The sequence below is a fragment of the Oncorhynchus mykiss genome, chromosome 9 (assembly GCF_057628025.1).
Source record: "Oncorhynchus mykiss isolate SJ-2025 chromosome 9, ASM5762802v1, whole genome shotgun sequence".
NCBI lineage: Eukaryota > Metazoa > Chordata > Actinopteri > Salmoniformes > Salmonidae > Oncorhynchus > Oncorhynchus mykiss.
This window is the reverse complement of record NC_143030.1, coordinates 68,864,524-68,885,987: the sequence shown is the minus strand read 5'-3', so window position 1 is coordinate 68,885,987 and position 21,464 is coordinate 68,864,524. Positions and strand designations below refer to the sequence as shown.

At 44.9% G+C, this 21,464-nt stretch overlaps 1 protein-coding gene across 2 annotated transcripts; it reads left to right on the top strand.

Annotated features, from left to right (window-relative positions):
* The first annotated feature begins 4,759 nt into the window (after positions 1-4,759).
* Positions 4,760-20,190, top strand: LOC110532630 (CCN family member 2). Of its 2 annotated transcripts, XM_021616697.3 has the most exons (5): positions 4,760-5,087; positions 11,276-11,492; positions 12,631-12,879; positions 15,973-16,196; positions 18,586-20,190. In XM_021616697.3, exons 1-5 carry the CDS (start codon positions 5,016-5,018, stop codon positions 18,967-18,969), a joined length of 1,146 nt encoding a protein of 381 aa, XP_021472372.2. In that variant the 5' UTR covers positions 4,760-5,015; the 3' UTR covers positions 18,970-20,190. The 2 variants fall into 2 exon arrangements, with proteins under 2 accessions (XP_021472372.2, XP_090041315.1); XM_090185189.1 differs by lacking the exon at positions 15,973-16,196 and having other exon boundaries at positions 4,819-5,087.
* The last annotated feature ends 1,274 nt before the right edge of the window (positions 20,191-21,464 follow it).

Here is a 21,464-nt window from a genome sequence, read left to right as displayed (position 1 = left end):
TAAGTTACAGTGTTGTTATGTTGGACCATTATTTAATATTTGAAGCCACTTTTAGATTTTTATTAATGTTGGATAGACATTTTCCTTTAACCATTCTTGCTCCATAGTAACAGATTTGGTATAGTAAGCTCCATTTCCTTTTAGTTCTCAACACTTTGATGATTGCTTTCTTTTCTACATTAATAGGACCCATAATATTTTCATGGCTTTGCCCTACGTTTGAATCAAATAGAGTTCCTGCACATACCATTACATAGCTAAACAGTATCCCTTTCAAACTGAATGGGGTCATTGTATTTAGCCCTGAGGGACTTCTCCAACTGTGCCATCTCCCATCAGTTACAGTAATACTGTTGTTCTGATTAAAGAAGAAATAAAACGGGCCTCCTTTAGACCAGCTGAGTACCTGGAGCATCAGGATTTTGTAGGTTCGATTACAGGCTCAAAATAGCCAGAAACAAAGTACTTTCTTCTGAAACTCGTCAGTCTATTCTTGTTCTGAGAAATGAAGGCTATTCCATGTGAGCAATTGCCAAGACGCTGTGTACTACTCCCTTCACAGAACAGAGCAAAATGGCTCTAACCAGAATAGAAAGAGGAGTGGGAGGCCCCAGTGCACAACTGAGCAAGAGGACAAGTACATTAGAGTGTCTAGTTTGAGAAACAGACGCCTCACAAGTCCTCAACTGGCAGCTTCATTAAATAGTACCTGCAAAACACCAGTCGCAACGTCAACAGTGAAGAGGCGACTCCGGGATGCTGGCCTTCTAGGCAGAGTTACAAAGAAAAAGCTGGCCAATAAAAAGAAAAGATTAAGATGGGAAAAATAACATACAGTAGACACTGGACAGAGGAAGATTGTAAAAAAGTGTTATGGACAGACGAATCTAAGTTTGAGGTGTTCGGATCACAATGAAGAACATTCTTGAGACGCAGGAAAAATGAAAAGATGCTAGAGGAGTGCTTGACGCCATCTGTCAAGCATGGTGGAGGCAATGTGATGTTCTGGGGGTGCTTTGGTGGTGGTAAAGTAGGAGATTTGTACAGGGTAAAAGGGATCTTGAAGAAGGAAGACTATCACTCCATTTTGATAGCCATGCCATTTTGATAGCTACGCCATGCCATACCCTGTGGACGGTGCTTAATTGTAGCCAATTTCCTCCGACAACAGGACAATGACTCAAAGCACAGCTCCAAACTATGCTATAACTATTTAGGGAAGAAGCAATCAGCTGGTATTCTGTCAATAATGGAGTGGCCAGTCAACCCTATTGAGCTGTTGTGGGAGCAGCTTGACCGTATGGTACGTAAGAAGTGCCCATCAAACCAATCCAATTTCTGGGAGGTGCTTCAGGAAACATGGTGTGAAATCTCTTTAGATTACCTCAAGAAATTGACAACTACAATGCCAAAGGTCTGCAAAGCTGTAATTGCTGCGAATGGAGGAAATTTGGACACAATTATTATTTAAATTACAAATCATTATTTCTAACCGTGTCAAAGTCTTGACTCTATTTCCTATTAATTTTGAAACTAATTTCATGTATGTTTTCATGTAAAACAAGGACATTTATTAGTGACCCCAATGTTTTGAACGGTAGTGTACATTGGAATTCAGAGAGCGATTCAGGCTGGATTTCTTCCAGAACATAATTGATGATCTGATGCTCTGTTTGTCATTGATTGTTTTGCTCCTTTGGATAAATAAAGCAATAAAACATTTTTTTACTTTAATTAATGCTTTCAGTAGGACAAATAATGACATTACATTTATATTTATAATAAACTTGAACTTGATCTTTGTAATATCTTTGCTCTACCTGTATGTTTGAACAAGAATGATATGAAGTATGCATACTCTATTGCATAACAAAACAATATTGCCTCAGCTTACTGTGGGCCCATTGTCTTCTGCACTGAAGCAAGGTCTCCTCCAAATGTCCAATGTACACTGTGAAATGCGTCCCAAATGGGACCTTATTCCCTATGAAGTGCACTACATTTGACCAGGGACCATTGCGCTCTGGTCGAATGTAGTGTACTAAATATAGAAAAGCGTGCCATTTGAGACGCGTCAATGTCTCCTCCAAATGTCCCGTGTACACTGTGGGTTACAGCAGGGCTATTGCCTTGCCTATTAGTTTGGGGGCATTGCAAATCCTGTCTTTCTTGGACAGTGTGAAAATAAAATGAAAAGGTGTTGAAAACAAAGTTTAGTGCAAACTGGAGTTCACTTTTGGTCTGCTGTAACTGGCTAACCACATGACTCCCACCTGTGTTGGACATGCATCATTTCATCTGTCTCATTCTATTTTCAAACAATCTGTCTTTTCTTATCCCTTCACTCCCCTGTCCCAGCCTTCTTTCTCCATGTGAACTGTTATCAAGAATTCTCATAGTTGAATGGCATGTTGGACCAAGGCATTTAAACGGTATAATGATGCCCAAGTAATACTCCATGTATTGTTCTTTATTCGATCCATTTCTTAACCAAAAATGTTTCAATGGTATGGAACGGTTATGGTAGGCCTATTTAATTCATACATTAAGTGAATGGTCCAGACTTTTGCAGAATTCTTCACTCGCCCCAAGAAGATATTTCTATCTCTCCAGTCATACTGTTATGTTGACCGTTATAGTAACAGCCTCTTATTTAGACTAGATGTTAGCATTCTCTGCTGCTTTGCTGTGGTTGCTGGGCAGTGCTACTCTTCACTACAGAATATCAGCATCCCAAATGGCACTCTATATAGCCCTAGTATGGGTTTGGTCAAAAGTAATGCACTATATAGTGAACAGGGTGTCATTTCAGACACAGATTTGTTTCCTCATGGTTCCTCCGGAGTGGAACCTCTCTGTCTCTTTCACAAGTTCAGACCCATGTCAGCCATTTTGCTCCAGCACCATGGCAACCACAGGACAGATGAGGTTGGCATTATAAGAGGTGACTTACATATCAATGAATTTGTTTTGGTTGCATCTAAAGTTTTGAAATTAAGAAATAATTAACAACTACCTGTTTTAATGTTATTTTCTAGGCTGTTACTATAAACAGCTGTTCAAAATTGTTAATTGTTTGATTCTTCAAAATAGCCACCCTTTGCCTTGATGACAGCTTTGCACGCTCATGGCATTCTCTCAACCACCTTCACCTGGAATGCTATTCCAACAATCTTGAAGGAGTTCCCACATATGCTGAGTACTTGTTGGCTGTCTTTTCCTTCACTCTTTGGTCCAACTCACCCCAAACCATCTCAATTAGGTTGAGGTCGGGTGATTGTGGAGGCCAGGTCATCTGATGCAGCACTCCATCACTCTCCTTCTTGGTTAAATAGCCCTTACACAGCTTGGAGGTGTGTTGGGTCATTGTCTTGTTCAATAAGATGGGATGGCATATTGCTGCAGAATGCTGTGGTAGCCATGCTGGTTAAGTGTGCCTTGAATTCTAATTAAATCACAGACAGTGTCACCAGCAAAGCACCCCCACACCATCACACACCCTCCTCCATGCTTCACGGTGGGAACCACACATGCGGAGATCATCTGTTCACCTACATAGAATCTCACAAATACATTGTGGTTGGAAACAAATATCTTACATTTGGACTCATCAGACCAAAGAACAGATTTCCACCGGTCTAATGTCCATTGTTTGTGTTTCTTGGTCCAAGCAAGTCACTTCTTCTTATTGGTGTCTTTTAGTAGTGGTTTCTTTGCCGCTATTTGACCACGAAGGTCTGATTCACACAGTCTCCTCCGAAAAATTGATGTTGAGATGTGTCTGTTACTTGAACTTTGTGAAGCATTTATTATATATATATATTATATATATGTTTAGGAAAGGAAAAGCGAAACCACAATCTCAAAACATAAGTAAGAATATATACACTATGAATTAGCACATTTTCATCTTCCTTATGTTTTAAGATTGTGGTTTCGCTTTTCCTTTCCTAAACATATATATATATATATATATATATGACATAACATACACACATGACATAACATATGTGTCTGTTATGTCATGTGTGTATGTTATGTCATATATATATATATATATGTTATATATATATGTTATGGAAAGGAAAAGCGAAACCACTATCACAAAACATAAGGAAGATGAAAATGTGCTAATTCATAGTGGTCTATTATGCAGTACTCAACTCACGAACCTCTCTTTTCTTTTCTCTTTGCTTATTTGAGCTGTTCTCGCCATACTATAGACTTGGTGTCTGTACCGCGGTTAGATAAACACACATAAGACATGGAAACATTTGTAGAATTGCAGGAAATTAGCTTTAAAACAACAACAAAAAATCTCTTTCCGATGCAAAATGTGTAGAATTTTGCAAAATTGGCTTTGAAACTTCTAAATGTTATTTCCGCCTACAAGAAGGGTGTGAACAGTTTGGGGTCGCATGGGTTGCGAGGTGGTGGTCTGTTACTACTTCGATAAATGACAATATCAATCCGGACCTTTGCCACCTAGGAAATATGTGTGACCGGACCTTCTCAAATAGTACCCCTGCAGGAAACTTTACACCGCAAATACGTTTTAGAGGCTATTTGACATCCAGTAGACATCCAGGAGGATAATGTATTTTTCTCCCTTCAATTTGTGTTAAGCTGTGTAAACTTAGCAGCACACCAACAGACTGAGAGGGAGGGAGGGAGGGAGGGAGGGAGGGAGGGAGGGAGGGAGGGAGGGAGGGAGGGAGGGAGGGAGGGAGGGAGGGGAAAAAGAAGGGGAGAAAGGGCTGGAAGTGTAAATGGATGACAGGGAGTAGGAGGAATGTGAAACATTTCTGATCTCGCTCCAGTGACTGTTTATACGGCGGTCAGCTCTGTGACATCACAGCTGAGACTTTATAAATGACAGCCATGCAAAGGAATGAGTAGTTAGCCAACAGCAAGCAGCACTGGTAGCTAGCTAGCACCACTACCAACAACTTCATCACTTAGAGGTTAGACAGACAGACACAACAGAGCAGTCCAATCAACCTACAGTCGTTTCAATGGAAATTTCAAGACAACTCAGTGACAATGTGATAGCCTTGGCATTACTGCTCTGTATGGGTGCACTGCAGGTGAGGCCACACTGGTTTTCTGCTTTTCTCGTTGTGTGTATGGGGAGGTGAACTGTACCTGTATCTTACACCTGTTTCTCAGGATGTGGACTGTCTGTGGAGGTCAATGTGACTACATTCCATTGATTGTATCCATTCATTCCATGGAAAGATCTATCACAAGATTCCAGGTGGTCATGTTGTTTTTATTTGTACATTTCTCTATAGCCAATTTGTAATATTTGTACCTTTCTCTGTAGCCAATTTGTAATATTTGTAACTTACTCTAGAGACAATTTTATAATATTTGTAAATTACTCTAGATCCAATTTGTAATATGTGTAACTTTCTGTATAGCCAATTTGTAATATTTGTACAATAAGCTGTTCATTGCATGATGTACCAGTATTGTACACTGCATATTCCGATGTTTTTTTTTTTTGTTATCTAGAAATGGGCAACAAAAAAAAAAAAAATTTTTGTACACTTTGATCATCATGAATAATAATGATCAATATTGATGTATTAAGAATATTGTGAATGTTTGATGTTAAATTGTATAATCGCATAGAGAATAGCTTGAGATGACAAATTATGTTTAAAACAATGGTAGAGTCCAGGGAGGATGACATTGCTCCGTCAATGAATAATTGAGGCCAGTATGTCCAAAGATTGCCTGCTGTGGGTTGGCTCCATTATCTGCCTGTAATTGAAAACAGGAGTATTTTGACCAGACAGTGTTGGACATAGTGTACTAGATAGTGTACTTTGACTAGACAGTGTTTGACATAGTAGACAAATTACTTCTACCAAATACACATTTTTTGACCAAACTTACATTTGGTCAAAAAAAGGATGTTTTATTTCAGAACATAACTGCAGCATTGTTTTAAATGTGTGTTACGGTGCGTGAATGAGGACCCAAAAGCGAATTAACTTAAACAGAGCTTCTTTAATTACCAAACATAGGTAGGCTCAGACGGACCGGCAGATTCCGACAGGACAAGACAAGGTTACAGCAAACATGACGACAGTCTGGTTCAGGCATGAAACACAACAAACAAGAATCCGACAAGGACAGGAACAAAAACAGAGAGAGATATAGGGGACTAATCAGAGGGAAAAAGGGAACAGGTGGGAAAAGGGGTGACGAGGTGGTTAGGAGGAGACAAGGCACAGCTGGGGGAAAGAGGGGGTGGAAAGGTAACCTAACAACGACCAGCAGAGGGAGACAGGGTGAAGGGAAAGGACAGAGACAAGACACAACATGACAGTACATGACAGTACCCCCCCACTCACCGAGCGCCTCCTGGCGCACTCGAGGAGGAAACCTGGCGGCAACGGAGGAAATCCTCGATCAGCGCACGGTCCAGCACGTCCCGAGAGGGAACCCAACTCCTCTCCTCAGGACCGTACCCCTCCCAATCTACGAGGTACTGGTGACCACGGCCCCGAGGACGCATGTCCAAAATTCTACGGACCCTGTAGATGGGTGCGCCCTCGACAAGGATGGGGGGGGGGGGGAAGACGAGCGGGGGCGCGAAGGACGGGCTTGATGCAGGAGACATGGAAGACCGGGTGGACGCGACGAAGGTATCGCGGAAGAAGAAGTCGAACTGCGACAGGATTAATGACCCGAGAAATACGGAACGGGCCAATGAACCGCGGGGTCAACTTGCGAGAAGCCGTCTTAAGGGGAAGGTTCTGAGTGGAGAGCCAAACTCTCTGACCGCGACAATATCTAGGACTCTTAGTTCTACGCTTATTAGCAGCCCTCACAGTCTGCGTCCTATAACGGCAAAGTGCAGACCTGACCCTCTTCCAGGTGCGCTCGCAACGTTGGACAAAAGCCTGAGCGGAGGGGACGCTGGACTCGGCGAACTGAGATGAGAACAGCGGAGGCTGGTACCCGAGGCTACTCTGAAAAGGAGATAGCCCGGTCGCAGACGAAGGAAGCGAGTTGTGGGCGTATTCTGCCCAGGGGAGCTGTTCTGACCAAGACGCAGGGTTACGAAAAGAAAGACTGCGTAAGATGCGACCAATAGTCTGATTGGCCCGTTCTGCTTGACCGTTAGACTGGGGGTGAAAGCCGGAAGAGAGACTGACGGAAGCCCCAATCAAACGGCAAAACTCCCTCCAAAATTGAGACGTGAATTGCGGACCTCTGTCCGAAACGACGTCTGACGGAAGGCCATGAATTCTGAAAACATTCTCGATGATGATTTGTGCCGTCTCTTTAGCAGAAGGAAGCTTAGCAAGGGGAATGAAATGAGCCGCCTTAGAGAACCTATCGACAACCGTAAGAATAACAGTCTTCCCCGCTGACGAAGGCAGTCCGGTGACAAAATCTAAGGCGATGTGAGACCACGGTCGAGAAGGAATAGGAAGCGGCCTGAGACGGCCGGCAGGAGGAGAGTTACCGGACTTAGTCTGCGCGCAGACCGAACAAGCAGCCACGAAACGACGCGTGTCATGCTCCCGGGTGGGCCACCAAAAACGCTGGCGAATGGAAGCAAGCGTACCCCGAACGCCAGGGTGGCCGGCTAACTTGGCAGAGTGAGCCCACTGAAGAACGGCCAGACGAGTAGGAACGGGAACGAAAAGAAGGTTCCTAGGACAAGCGCGCGGCGACGGAGTGTGAGTGAGCGCTTGTTTTACCTGCCTCTCAATTCCCCAGACAGTCAACCCGACAACACGCCCCTCAGGGAGAATCCCCTCGGGGTCAGTGGAGGCTACTGAAGAACTGAAGAGACGAGACAAAGCATCAGGCTTGGTGTTCTTAGAGCCCGGACGATAAGAAATCACGAACTCGAAACGAGCGAAAAACAGCGCCCAACGCGCCTGACGCGCATTAAGTCGTTTGGCAGAACGGATGTACTCAAGGTTCCTATGGTCAGTCCAAACGACAAAAGGAACGGTCGCCCCCTCCAACCACTGTCGCCATTCGCCTAGGGCTAACCGGATGGCGAGCAGTTCGCGGTTACCCACATCATAGTTACGTTCCGACGGCGACAGGCGATGAGAAAAATACGCGCATGGGTGGACCTTGTCGTCAGAGAGGGAGCGCTGAGAAAGAATGGCTCCCACGCCCACCTCTGACGCGTCAACCTCGACAACGAACTGTCTAGAGACGTCAGGTGTAACAAGGATAGGAGCGGATGTAAAACGATTCTTGAGGAGATCAAAAGCTCCCTGGGCGGAAACGGACCACTTAAAGCACGTCTTGACAGAAGTAAGGGCTGTGAGAGGAGCTGCCACCTGACCGAAATTACGGATGAAACGACGATAGAAGTTCGCGAAGCCGAGAAAGCGCTGCAGCTCGACGCGTGACTTAGGGACGGGCCAATCAATGACAGCTTGGACCTTAGCGGGATCCATCTTAATGCCTTCAGCGGAAATAACAGAACCGAGAAATGTGACGGAGGAGGCATGAAAAGTGCACTTCTCAGCCTTCACAAAAAGACAATTCTCTAAAAGGCGCTGGAGGACACGTCGAACGTGCTGAACATGAATCTGGAGTGACGGTGAAAAAATCAGGATATCGTCAAGGTAAACGAAAACAAAGATGTTCAGCATGTCTCTCAGGACATCATTGACTAATGCCTGAAAGACAGCTGGAGCGTTAGCGAGGCCGAAAGGAAGAACCCGGTATTCAAAGTGCCCTAACGGAGTGTTAAACGCCGTCTTCCACTCGTCCCCCTCCCTGATGCGCACGAGATGGTAAGCGTTACGAAGGTCCAACTTAGTGAAAAACCTGGCTCCCTGCAGGATCTCGAAGGCTGAAGACATAAGAGGAAGCGGATAACGATTCTTCACTGTTATGTCATTCAGCCCTCGATAATCTATGCAGGGGCGCAGAGACCCGTCCTTCTTCTTGACAAAAAAAAACCCCGCTCCGGCGGGAGAGGAGGAGGGGACTATGGTACCGGCGTCAAGAGCTACAGACAAATAATCTTCGAGAGCCTTACGTTCGGGAGCCGACAGAGAGTATAGTCTACCCCGGGGGGGGGTGGTTCCCGGAAGGAGATCAATACTACAATCATACGACCGGTGTGGAGGAAGAGAGGTGGCCCTGGACCGACTGAACACCGTGCGCAGATCGTGATATTCCTCCGGCACCCCTGTCAAATCACCAGGCTCCTCCTGTGAAGAAGAGACAGAGGAAACAGGAGGGATAGCAGACATTAAACATTTCACATGACAAGAGACGTTCCAGGAGAGGATAGAATTACTAGACCAATTAATGGAAGGATTATGACAAACTAGCCAGGGATGGCCCAAAACAACAGGTGTAAAAGGTGAACGAAAAATTAAAAAAGAAATGGTTTCACTATGATTACCAGAAACAGTGAGGGTTAAAGGTAGCGTCTCACGCTGAATCCTGGGGAGAGGACTACCATCCAGGGCGAACAAGGCCGTGGGCTCCTTTAACTGTCTGAGAGGAATGTCATGTTCCCGAGCCCAGGTCTCGTCCATAAAACAGCCCTCCGCCCCAGAGTCTATTAAGGCACTGCAGGAAGCTGACGAACCGGTCCAGCGTAGATGGACCGACAAGGTAGTGCAGGATCTTGAAGGAGAGACAGGAGTAGTAGCGCTCACCAGTAGCCCTCCGCTTACTGACGAGCTCTGGCCTTTTACTGGACATGAAGTGACAAAATGACCAGCGGAACCGCAATAGAGACAGAGGCGGTTGGTGATTCTCCGTTCCCTCTCCTTAGTCGAGATGCGGATACCTCCCAGCTGCATGGGCTCAGCACCCGAGCCGGCAGAGGAAGATGGTAGTGATGCGGAGAGGGGGGCGACGGAGAGCGCGAGCTCCTTTCCACGAGCTCGGTGACGAAGATCAACCCGTCGCTCAATGCGAATAGCGAGTTCAATCAAGGAATCCACGCTGGAAGGAACCTCCCGGGAGAGAATCTCATCCTTTACCTCTGCGCGGAGACCCTCCAGAAGACGAGCGAGCAAGGCCGGCTCGTTCCAGCCACTGGAGACAGCAAGAGTGCGAAACTCAATAGAGTAGTCTGTTATGGATCGATTGCCTTGACATAGGGAAGACAGGGCCCTGGAAGCCTCCTCCCCAAAAACAGATCGATCAAAAACCCGTATCATCTCCTCCTTAAAGTCCTGATACTGGTTAGTACACTCAGCCCTTGCCTCCCAGATTGCCGTGCCCCACTCACGAGCCCGTCCAATAAGGAGAGATATGACGTAGGCGACACGAGCAGTGCTCCTGGAGTAAGTGTTGGGCTGGAGAGAAAACACAATATCACACTGGGTGAGGAACGAGCGGCATTCAGTGGGCTCCCCAGAGTAACACGGCGGGTTATTGATTCTGGGCTCCGGAGATTCGAAAGCCCTGGAAGTGGCCGGTGGATCGAGGCGGAGATGGTGAACCTGTTCTGTGAGGTTGGAGACTTGGGTGGCCAGGGTCTCAACGGCATGTCGAGCAGCAGACACTTCCTGCTCGTGTCTGCCTAGCATCGCTCCCTGGATCCCGACGGCTGAGTGGAGAGGATCCGAAGTCGCTGGGTCCATTCTTGGTCGGATTCTTCTGTTACGGTGCGTGAATGAGGACCCAAAAGCGAATTAACTTAAACAGAGCTTCTTTAATTACCAAACATAGGTAGGCTCAGACGGACCGGCAGATTCCGACAGGACAAGACAAGGTTACAGCAAACATGACGACAGTCTGGTTCAGGCATGAAACACAACAAACAAGAATCCGACAAGGACAGGAACAAAAACAGAGAGAGATATAGGGGACTAATCAGAGGGAAAAAGGGAACAGGTGGGAAAAGGGGTGACGAGGTGGTTAGGAGGAGACAAGGCACAGCTGGGGGAAAGAGGGGGTGGAAAGGTAACCTAACAACGACCAGCAGAGGGAGACAGGGTGAAGGGAAAGGACAGAGACAAGACACAACATGACAGTACATGACACTGTGATGATGTTGATGACGATTATGAGGATGGCGACAATGAAAATATTGTTGATACTTGAGATGGTGATAATAATGATGAAGATGATTAGGATGACGATGATGACGGAGATAATGATGACGACTATGACGACAACAACAACTGACCAACAATTGACCTCCTACTCCTCTTGCTCTAATCTCTACCTGCTCTAATATCTACCTGCTCTAATCTCTACCTGCTCTAATCTCTACCTGCTCTAATCTCTAACATTTGCCCCCGTGTTACTCCAGGTGTGGTGTCAGCTATGCCCGGGACCTTGCCAGTGCCCCAGCCCCGTGCCCCTGTGCCCAGCTGGAGTCCCTCTGGTCCTGGACGGCTGCCAGTGCTGCCAGGTGTGTGCCCGGCAGCAGGGTGAGGCCTGCAGTGATCTGTACTTGTGTGACAGCCAGCGAGGACTGCAGTGTGACTACAGCACTAGCTTCTCCGGCAACCCTGGAGAGTGTTCCAGTGAGTACCAGTTGTTTATTGACTTTCAGTCATAAACAAACGCAACAGTGCCACCCTTCCTAACAGTAAACAAGCAGCCTCTGCCCAAGCCAAACCCAGGCCTGAAAGATTCAGAGTCAGTTTAGACCAGGTGTGGTTTGGCTTTGCAGTCTGTGTGGGTGGGACAAACAGACAACTCTTTTCTGACACTAAACAACCAACCTCTGCCCATGACAATTAGCAAATAAAGGGAGAGGGTTTGAAGCTGCACTCTGTTAGACTGTCTGTATGTAAGAGAGGGACAAACATACACTCTGTTTAGGGCACATACTCAGCGAGCTAGCCAGCCGGAAAGCGGAGGGGCTTTAGTTTGCCTGTATTTCAAAACACCTCAACCTCTATTTTCAGTGGTAGTGTTGACACACTTCCCATTGAGAATGATAGATTGCAGAGACAACACACACGGATTGCAAAACAGACTTTTCAGTCTCCCCAGGCCTGAGTTGTGTCCCAAATGACACCCTATTCCCGACATGGTGCACTACTTTTGACCAGAGCAGTGCACTTAATAGGGAATAGGGTGCCATTTGGGCAACAGCCTGGTTTCCCATAACATCACATAACAACCCACAGGCTTGGCAGTAGACATGAGCCTCTTGAGTCCTTACCTCGCTCTTTCATAAGCTCTCTCTCTCTCTCTCTCTCTCTCTCTCTCTCTCTCTCTCTCTCTCTCTCTCTCTCTCTCTCTCTCTCTCTCTCTCTCTCTCTCTCTCTCTCTCTCTCTCTCTCTCTCTCTCTCTCTCTCTCTCTCTCTCTCTCTCTCTCTCTCTGTTTGAGGTTTTCCTTTCCTAATTGTATTTCCTTCAGACCAGAGCAGGGGCCATGTTCCAGGGTATGGGTTAGGATTAGGGTGGGGATGCCAGTCCAGGTCTCTGTCCTGTTCCCACATCATACTGGGGTTCAAATACTATGTGAAATCCTTTCAAATACTTTATCTGTGCTTGATTGAGCTTGCCTGGTTTGATGGAGCAATATAATAGTCCCAAAAATACAAACTCTGCCCATCTGGACTCCAGGCAGGCTAGAACAAACGCTCAAACTATTTGATAGATTTCAAATGGAATTTGAACCCAGCTCTGTTATGTTCATACCCGTCCAGGTCAGGAGGAGTTGGGCTGTGAGATGAATGGGGTTTCTTACCTGGATGGCCAGGTGTTCCAGCCCTCCTGTGCCACCCAGTGCCGCTGCCTGGGGGGAGGTGTGACCTGTGTGCCCCTGTGCCCTGAGGACATCCGTCTGCCCAGCCCAGACTGCCCATACCCCCAGCGGGTACAGCTGCCTGGGAAGTGTTGCAAGGAGTGGGTGTGTGAGAACACAGACAATACCATCCTTCAGGATGCCATCACAGGTAACATCAAGCTTGGATAACAGTCATACACTAGTCTGGTCCAAGATCTATTTGTGCTGTATCCACTACTATGGTGGTTGTTATTGGCAATACAATACAAACAGATCTGGCACCAGGCTTGTCATCCTCTGTTCTGACGCAGGTTTCTGCTACATCTTTAAACTGGACCATATTTAAAAGTCACTGTGGATTCCAAACGTTATTTTCTGATTTTAGACAAGCTACTTGACATATATAAGGAATTGTTCACACAATTGGACACCACAATGACAGATGTTATTTTGTTGATCAAGCTGTAGGACAATATTAACATCCCACAAGTGCATCGATGACGTCGTCCCCACAATGACTGTACGTACATACCCCAACCAGAAGCCATAGATTACAGGCAACATCCACACAGAGATAAAGGGTAGAGATGCTGCTTTCAAGGAGCGGGACTCTAACCCGGAAGCTTGTAAGAAATCCCGCTATGCCCTCTGACGAACCATCAAACAGGCAAAGCGTCAATACAGGACCAAGATAGAATCGTACTACACCAGCTCCGACGCTCATTGGATGTGGCAGGGCTTGCAAACTATTACAGACTACAAAGGGAAGCACAGCCTCGAGCTGACCCGTGACACAAGCCTACCAGACGAGCTAAATTACTTCTATGCTCGCTTCGAGGCAAGCAACACTGAAGCATGCATGAGAGCATCAGCTGTTCTGGATGACTGTGTGATCACGCTCTCCGTAGCCAATGTTAGTAAGACCTTTAAACAGGTCAACATTCACAAGGCCAGACGGATTACCAGGATGTGTACTCCAAGCATGCACAGACTAACTGGCAAGTGTCTTCCCTGACATTTTCAACCTGTCCCTGACTGAGGCTGTAATACCAACATGTTTCAAGCAGACCACCATAGTCCCTGTGCCCAAGAACACTACGGTACTGTAACCTGCCTAAATGACTACCGACCTGTAGAAGTCACGTCCATAGTCATGAAGTGCTTTGAAAGGCTGGTCATGGCTCACATCAACACCATTATCCCAGAAACCCTAGACCCAGTCCAATTTGCATACCGCCCCAACAGATCCACAGATGATGCAATCTCTATTGCACTCCACACTGCCCTTTCCCACCTGGACAAAAGGAACACCTATGTGAGAATGCTATTCATTGACTACAGCTCAGGGTTCAACACAATAGTGCCCTCAAAGCTCATCACAAGGCTATGGACCCTTGGACTAAACACCTCCCTCTGCAACTGAATCCTGTACTTCCTGACGGGCCGCCCCCAAGTGGTAAGGGTAGGTAACAACACATCTGCCATGCTCATCCTCAACACGGGGGCCCCTCAGGTGTGCGTGCTCAGTCCCCTCCTGTACTCCCTGTTCACTCCTGACTGCATGGCCAGGCACGACTCCAACGCCATCATTAAGTTTGCCAATGACACAACAGTGGTAGGGCTGATCACTGACAACGATGAGACAGCCTATAGGGAGGAGGTCAGAGACCTGGCTATGTGGTGCCAGGATAACAACCTCTCACTCAACGTGATCAAGACAAAGGAGATGATTGTGGACTACAGGAAAAGGAGAACCGAGCACGACTCCATTCTCATCGACGAGGCTGCAGTGGAGCAGGTTGAGAGCTTCAAGTTCCTTGGTGTCATCACCAACAAACTATCATGGTCCATACACACCAAGACAGTCGTGAAGAGGGCACGTCAAAGCCTATTCCCCCTCAGGAGACTGAAAAGATTTGGCATGAGTCCTCAGATCCTCAAAAAGTTCTACAGCTGCACCATCGAGAGCATCCTGACTGCTTGCATCACTGCCTGGTATGGCAACTGCTCGGCCTCCGACCACAAGGCACTAAGTGCGTACGGCCCAGTACATCACTGGGGTAAAGATTCCTGTCAGTGAAAGGCCCTAAAAATGTCAAAAACTCCAGACACCCCACACTCTCTGCTTCCGCATGGCAAGTGGTACCGGAGCGCCAAGTCTAGGTCCAAAAGGCTTCTTAACAGCTTCTACCCCCAAACCATAAGACTCCCGAACAGCTAATCAAATGGCTACCCAGACGATTTGCATTGTCCCCCCTCCCCTCTTTCTTATGCTGCTGTTACTCTCTGTTTATTATCTATGCATGTCAATTTAACTCTACCTACATGTACATATTACCTCAATTACCTGGACTAACCTATGCCCCCATTGACTCTGTACTGGTACCCCCTGTACTCTATACAGACTTGCTACTGTTATTTTGCTGCTGCTCTTTAATCATTTTTAAAATTATATATATATTTTTATTTATCTATTTTTTCTTAAAACTGCATTGTTGGTTAAGGGCTTGTAAGTAAGCATTTTACTGTAAGGTCTACTACACCTGTTGTATTCAGCGCATGTGACAAATAACATTTGATTTGATTTGAGCTGTCACTGACATTCACTGTCTGAGGTCTTTTATTGATGGATGTTTAGCATTTAATTGGGGTGAATTTGGCCAAATGAAAAGACACAATGTCCAAATATAACCACAGCATTTCAATGGAAAAGTCTGGTCAGATGAAGATTCACATTATTGTTAAAATAGAAGTGGACCATTACAGTGGACCATGTTTCCCATATGCATCCCATATGGCACCCTATTCCCTATGTAGTGCACTATTTTTGACCAAAACCGATATGGTTCTGGTCACAGCGGACCAAAAACACAGCTGGTTATTATGACTCACCGATTCAACCAGAGTTAGGGAGTGATCTCTGTCGATAACACTGCTTTTCTGTGATACAAAAAGACAAAAAGTTCCTGTCCAATTTGAGGCCAATTGAGTCATTTAAGAGACATTATGACATCTGAAACACACTGATACATTTTTTTTTTTACCTGGGAATTCATGTCAGATTAGTTTTTTGGCTCTGAGTTGTTAACAGCTGGATGTCGTGACAAGTCACTCATTCCTCATTGTCCTGTTTGTGCTCGAAGCGCACTGCTGTTATTCCCCATACTTATTCTTCTTTTTAAGACAGCTGAAGCAAGCAATCAAGTATTCTTGAGGAAATTCACCATTCAGTCTCATTTCTCTCCTGGCCTCCTCTCTCCAGCCTCCAGATCAGACAGGTTGTGGCCAGGCATGTCTGGTCCCCAGCAAAACCCAGCCTTTAACTGTATAGACCAGAGTACAGAGTGGAGTGTCTGCTCCCGTACTTGTGACGCCGGGGTCTCCACTCGGGTTTCCAACAAGAACCCAGCTTGCCGGCTCGAGATGCAGAGCCGTCTTTGTAAGGTCTGGCCCTGTCAGGCACTCCAGCCACGCAGAAGCCCCATGGTGAGCCCATACCTGCCCATATAACCTCTCGTAACCCACTCCCCAACCGGCCTACCTCACATGTCATAGGTTATATCAACAGGGATATTAGGTTATGTCAACAGGGATATTAGGTTATGTCAACAGAGATATTAGGTATGTCAACAGGGATGTTAGGTGATGTCAACAGGGATATTAGGTTATGTCAACAGGGATATTAGATTATGTCAAAAGGAACATTAGATTATGTCAACAGGGATATTAGGTTACGTCAAGAGGGATATTAGATTATGACAACAGGGATATTAGGTTATAGCAACAGGGATATTAGGCTCTGTCTTATGGCAAAAGGGATATTAGGTTATGTCAACAGGGATATTAGGTTATGTCACAGGGATATTAGGTTATGTCAACAGGGATATTAGGTTCTGTCTTATGGCAAAAGGGATATTAGGTTATGGCAACAGGGATATTGGGTTATGTCAACAGGGATATTAGGTTCTGTCTTATGGCAAAAGGGATATTAGGTTATGTCAACAGGGATATTAGGTTATGTCAACAGGGATATTAGGTTATGTCAACAGAGATATTAGGTATGTCAACAGGGATATTAGGTTATGTCAACAGGGATATTAGGTTATGTCAACAGGGATATTAGGTTATGGCAACAGGGATATTAGGTTATGGCAACAGGGATATTAGTTTATGGCAACAGGGATTTTAGGTTATGGCAACAGGGATATTAGGTTATGTCAACAGGGATATTAGGTTATGTCAACAGGGATATTAGGTTATGGCAACAGGGATTTTAGGTCATGGCAACAGGGATATTAGGTCATGGCAACAGGGATATTAGGTTATGTCAACAGGGATATTAGGTTCTGTCTTATGGCAAAAGGGATATTAGGTTATGTCAACAGGGATTTGGTTATGTCAACAGGGATATTAGATTATGGCAACAGGGATATTAGGTATGTCAACAGGGATATTGGGTCATGGCAACAGGGATATTAGGTATGTCAACAGGGATATTAGGTATGCCAACAGGGATATTAGATTATGGCAACAGAGATATTAGCTTTTGGCAACAATGATATTAGGTTATGTCAACAGGGATATTAGGTTATGGCAACAAGGATATTAGGTTATGTCAACAGGGATATTAGGTCATGGCAACAGGGATATTAGGTTATGGCAACAGGGATATTAGGTTATGTAAACAGGGATATTAGGTATGCCAACAGGGATATTAGATTATGGCAACAGGGATATTGGATCATGGCGTCAGGGATATTAGGTTATGACAACAGGGATAGTAGGTTATGGCAACAGGGATATAAGGTTATGTAAACAGGGATATTAGGTATGCCAACAGGGATATTAGATTATGGCAACAGGGATATTAGTTTATGTCAACAGGGATATTGGATCATGGCATCAGGGATATTAGGTTATGGCAACAGGGATATTAGGTTATGGCAACAGGGATATTAGGTTATGTCAACAGGGATATTAGGTTATGGCAACAGGGATATTAGCTTTTGGCAACAAGGATATTAGGTTATGTCAACAGGGATATTAGGTCATGGCAACAGGGATATTAGGTTATGGCAACAGGGATATAAGGTTATGTAAACAGGGATATTAGGTATGCCAACAGGGATATTAGATTATGGCAACAGGGATATTAGTTTATGTCAACAGGGATATTGGATCATGGCATCAGGGATATTAGGTTATGGCAACAGGGATATTAGGTTATGGCAACAGGGATATTGGATCATGGCATCAGGGATATTAGGTTATGGCAACAGGGATATTAGGTTATGGCAACAGGGATATTAGGTTACGGCAACAGGGATATTAGGTTATGTCAACAGGGATATTAGGTTATGGCAACAGGGATATTAGCTTTTGGCAACAATGATATTAGGTTATGTCAACAGGGATATTAGGTTATGGCAACAAGGATATTAGGTTATGTCAACAGGGATATTAGGTCATGGCAACAGGGATATTAGGTTATGGCAACAGGGATATAAGGTTATGTCAATGGGGGTATTAGGTTATATCAACAGAGATATTAGATTAGATCAACAGGACCCATGCCATGCATATGCCTCATATATGTGCTAAAATGTGTGCTCCTGTCACCTCGACACTAATGTAAAGTGTGCAGTCCTTTATTAAATGGCCATACTGTATGGTCTGGAGTATGCTTGTGTTGGAAACGCATGTGCTATGTGTACAACATTGTACAAAAAATCATGTATTATGGTGTTATATTTTTTCTTCAGTAATTGCATTTGAGTTCATTCCTAATTTAATAAAACATACATGAACCTCTATCCTCAGCAGCCATGAGCTCATCTAGTAGGCTAACATTGGTGATCTGTGTGTGTTTTCTCAGTCGGGCCGGCGCTGCGAGCCGAGCTACAGGTCAGTGGTGCCAGTGAGACTGGTGCACCAGGGCTGCTACAGCACACGAGTCTACCGGCCCCGGTACTGTGGCCAGTGTACCGACGCCCGCTGCTGCTCCCCATACCGGACCAGCACGGCCACCGTGGCATTCCGGTGCCCCACAGGCAGGCTCCTACACCGGGCAGTCATGATGATCCAGTCCTGTGTCTGTCACTACAACTGCCCCTACTCAGCTTCAGGCCCCTATGCAGCTGTACCCTACTCAGCTTCAGGCCCCTATGCAGCTGTACCCTACTCAGCTTCAGGCCCCTATGCAGCTGTACCCTACACAGGCCCTTCACGCTCATACAGGAGCCCTGCCATTTGGGGTTAGACTTGCATTTCGTTTCAACCCTCTAGTCCCCCTTGAGAACCTAGGGTGTCCACCGTGGCTCTACACCTCAATATGTTCCGCATAGGGCTTTTTCCCAGGAGATCTCCACTTTACTACTTACTGTAAGTTATTGTAGAGATCTAGAGCCCTATCCTACCCCCCTTCATGGACTGACACTCCCATACTGAGACATGGGAGCAACACGTATTCTGTGTCTCAATGTCCATACTGGTACACTACTTGCCAAATAGATTGCTGAATACATGCCCATTACATTGCTTCCTTCTAAGTGGTATACAAGTATGGATATTGGAACAGAGCCTCTCTCTATCACGACTGGATCCAGCAGGTGTAACCTATACCTCTTAGGATAGATAGGGGAAGTGAAATGGTCTTCTGGGTAATAAACTGGGACTGAGTTGGGGGATAAAGCCCTGACATGACTGGACAAGGTCAGTCTGCACTAAGACCTCTACTCTCTTCCATTTTATCACCTGTCATAGGGTGACCTCATGAGGAGTAGAATAGGTCAATAAACCCTCATTAGCTAGGCTGGTCCCAGGTCTGTTTGTGTTTTTCTCTACTACATGGTCATTGTCAAGCCAAACATTTAGCGTGACGTCTCCATAAGGAGTTGGCAAGTGAGCAGAAACAGACTGATAGAGCTACTGTTTAGCATATGGAAGTGAACTACTGTCACACAACACGTCTTGTTTACTGATTGACCAACTGTAGTATCATATGACTAGACTAGACGACACCTGACCAGAGACATTTGTTGCCTTTCTCGACTCATCTTAGGTCCTAGTGTTTCTCCTGGACTCGTGACCTGACTTAGTTGAGTGAATAAGTGTTGTTACTTACATTTTCGTGAATTTATTTTACAGAATGACACCAACTTTTGGGTTGATAGACACTGTATCTTGACATGCAAATTCAATCTGTTGTATCAGTTTGTTTGTTTATAAATGTGTCTATTTTGTGATGAAATTGTACTTTTATTTTTTAAGTTGCTGTAAATATAAACCATTCTTATGCTTTTTGAAACGTACAACTGTGTCGCTGATTCTATGCATTGTCCAAAATGTTTTCCATTCACAGTGTCTTTTGTGTAAAGCTTGAGCTCATTTGTACATTGCATATTATTCAATAATTATTTGCTATATTGATATGTTGTTGTAATTTCTTCTGTAACTTTCCCATAAATCTCCTTATGATTGATTAGTGATTTGTGTGCTGATATTTCAACATACACACTGTAGAGTCCCAATATCAGAATGCCATGTAAATTCATTGACATCTAGTGGCTTCTATTGGACTCACAGTATCAGTGCAAATAGTTGTGTGATGAATAGGAAACTGACCGGATCTAAATTGATGTCATTTATTTTTATATAAAATGACTGAATGTTGACCTTGATCAAAAAGTTATGTTCTAGGCTTTCCTCAAAAAGCATCTTATTTCAAACCACTGTTACAAAACTGAATGAAATAAGGGGTCACTGTGTGTGTGTGTGTGTGTGTGTGTGTGTGTGTGTGTGTGTGTGTGTGTGTGTGTGTGTGTGTGTGTGTGTGTGTGTGTGTGTGTGTGTGGTGTGGGTCTAAACATGGAAATGAGTCCCTACTGATAATTTCAGAATTCTTCTGTATAGAGAGTCAGTGATACAGCTTGCCATAGAGCAAATAGCACTTTCACACAAAACATTGTGAGAGAACACCTACCTCCACCTTTTGCAATCTCAATGTGGAGCTCTGAAAATAACTGAGAAGTGATAGGAAACTGAGCGACTGACTTATTCATTCATCTTGAAGGAAATACGTTTTTTCCATTCAACCTCTATTCAGGTTATTCTCAACCATATAAGATCAATTTCTGTGGGGGAGAGAAAATGGAGACAAACTCTTCCTGTGGACAAGTTAACAAGGCCTTTTCACACAAATTCTTACCTGCAGTGTATATGTCAGTATTCATCATTGGTCTTGTTGCTAACTGTTTGGGACTAAAATTATTGTTTGCGAACTGGAAGAAATTCAGAAATATCAATGTTTTTCTTCTGAACCTTGGAGTGGCAGATATTCTGTATTTGATGACACTTCCATTTCTGGTTGCGTCCTACTCAGCAGACAGCAGACGTGTTCGGCATTTTATTAAATCTAACTGAACACTAAATACAAAGTCACAAAAGGCACAACCCACACTAAACAGAAAATAACTACCCACAAATCATAGTGGGAAAACAGGCTGCCTAAGTATGGTTCTCAATCAGAGACAATGATAAACAGCTGCCTCTGATTGGGAACCATACCAGGCCAAACACAGAAATACAAAAACATAGAACAACAGATAGAATGCCCACCCCAACTCACGACCTGACCAAACTAAAATAGAGACATGAAAAAGGAACTAAGGTCAGGACGTGACATGATCGTTCTAGACAACCATTTTCAGGTCTTGCCATAGATTTTGAAGTATGTTAAAGTCAAACTTGTAATTT

What these genes read in the sequence shown, in the direction of transcription:
- LOC110532630 (XM_021616697.3), top strand. Translation starts at nt 5,016, where the DNA reads ATGGAAATTTCAAGACAACTCAGTGACAATGTGATAGCCTTGGCATTA. An exon ending in TCTGTATGGGTGCACTGCAG is followed by an intron (nt 5,088 to 11,275) that starts GTGAGGCCACAC and finishes GTGTTACTCCAG; the next exon opens with GTGTGGTGTCAGCTATGCCC. An exon ending in AGCCACGCAGAAGCCCCATG is followed by an intron (nt 16,197 to 18,585) that starts GTGAGCCCATAC and finishes GTGTTTTCTCAG; the next exon opens with TCGGGCCGGCGCTGCGAGCC.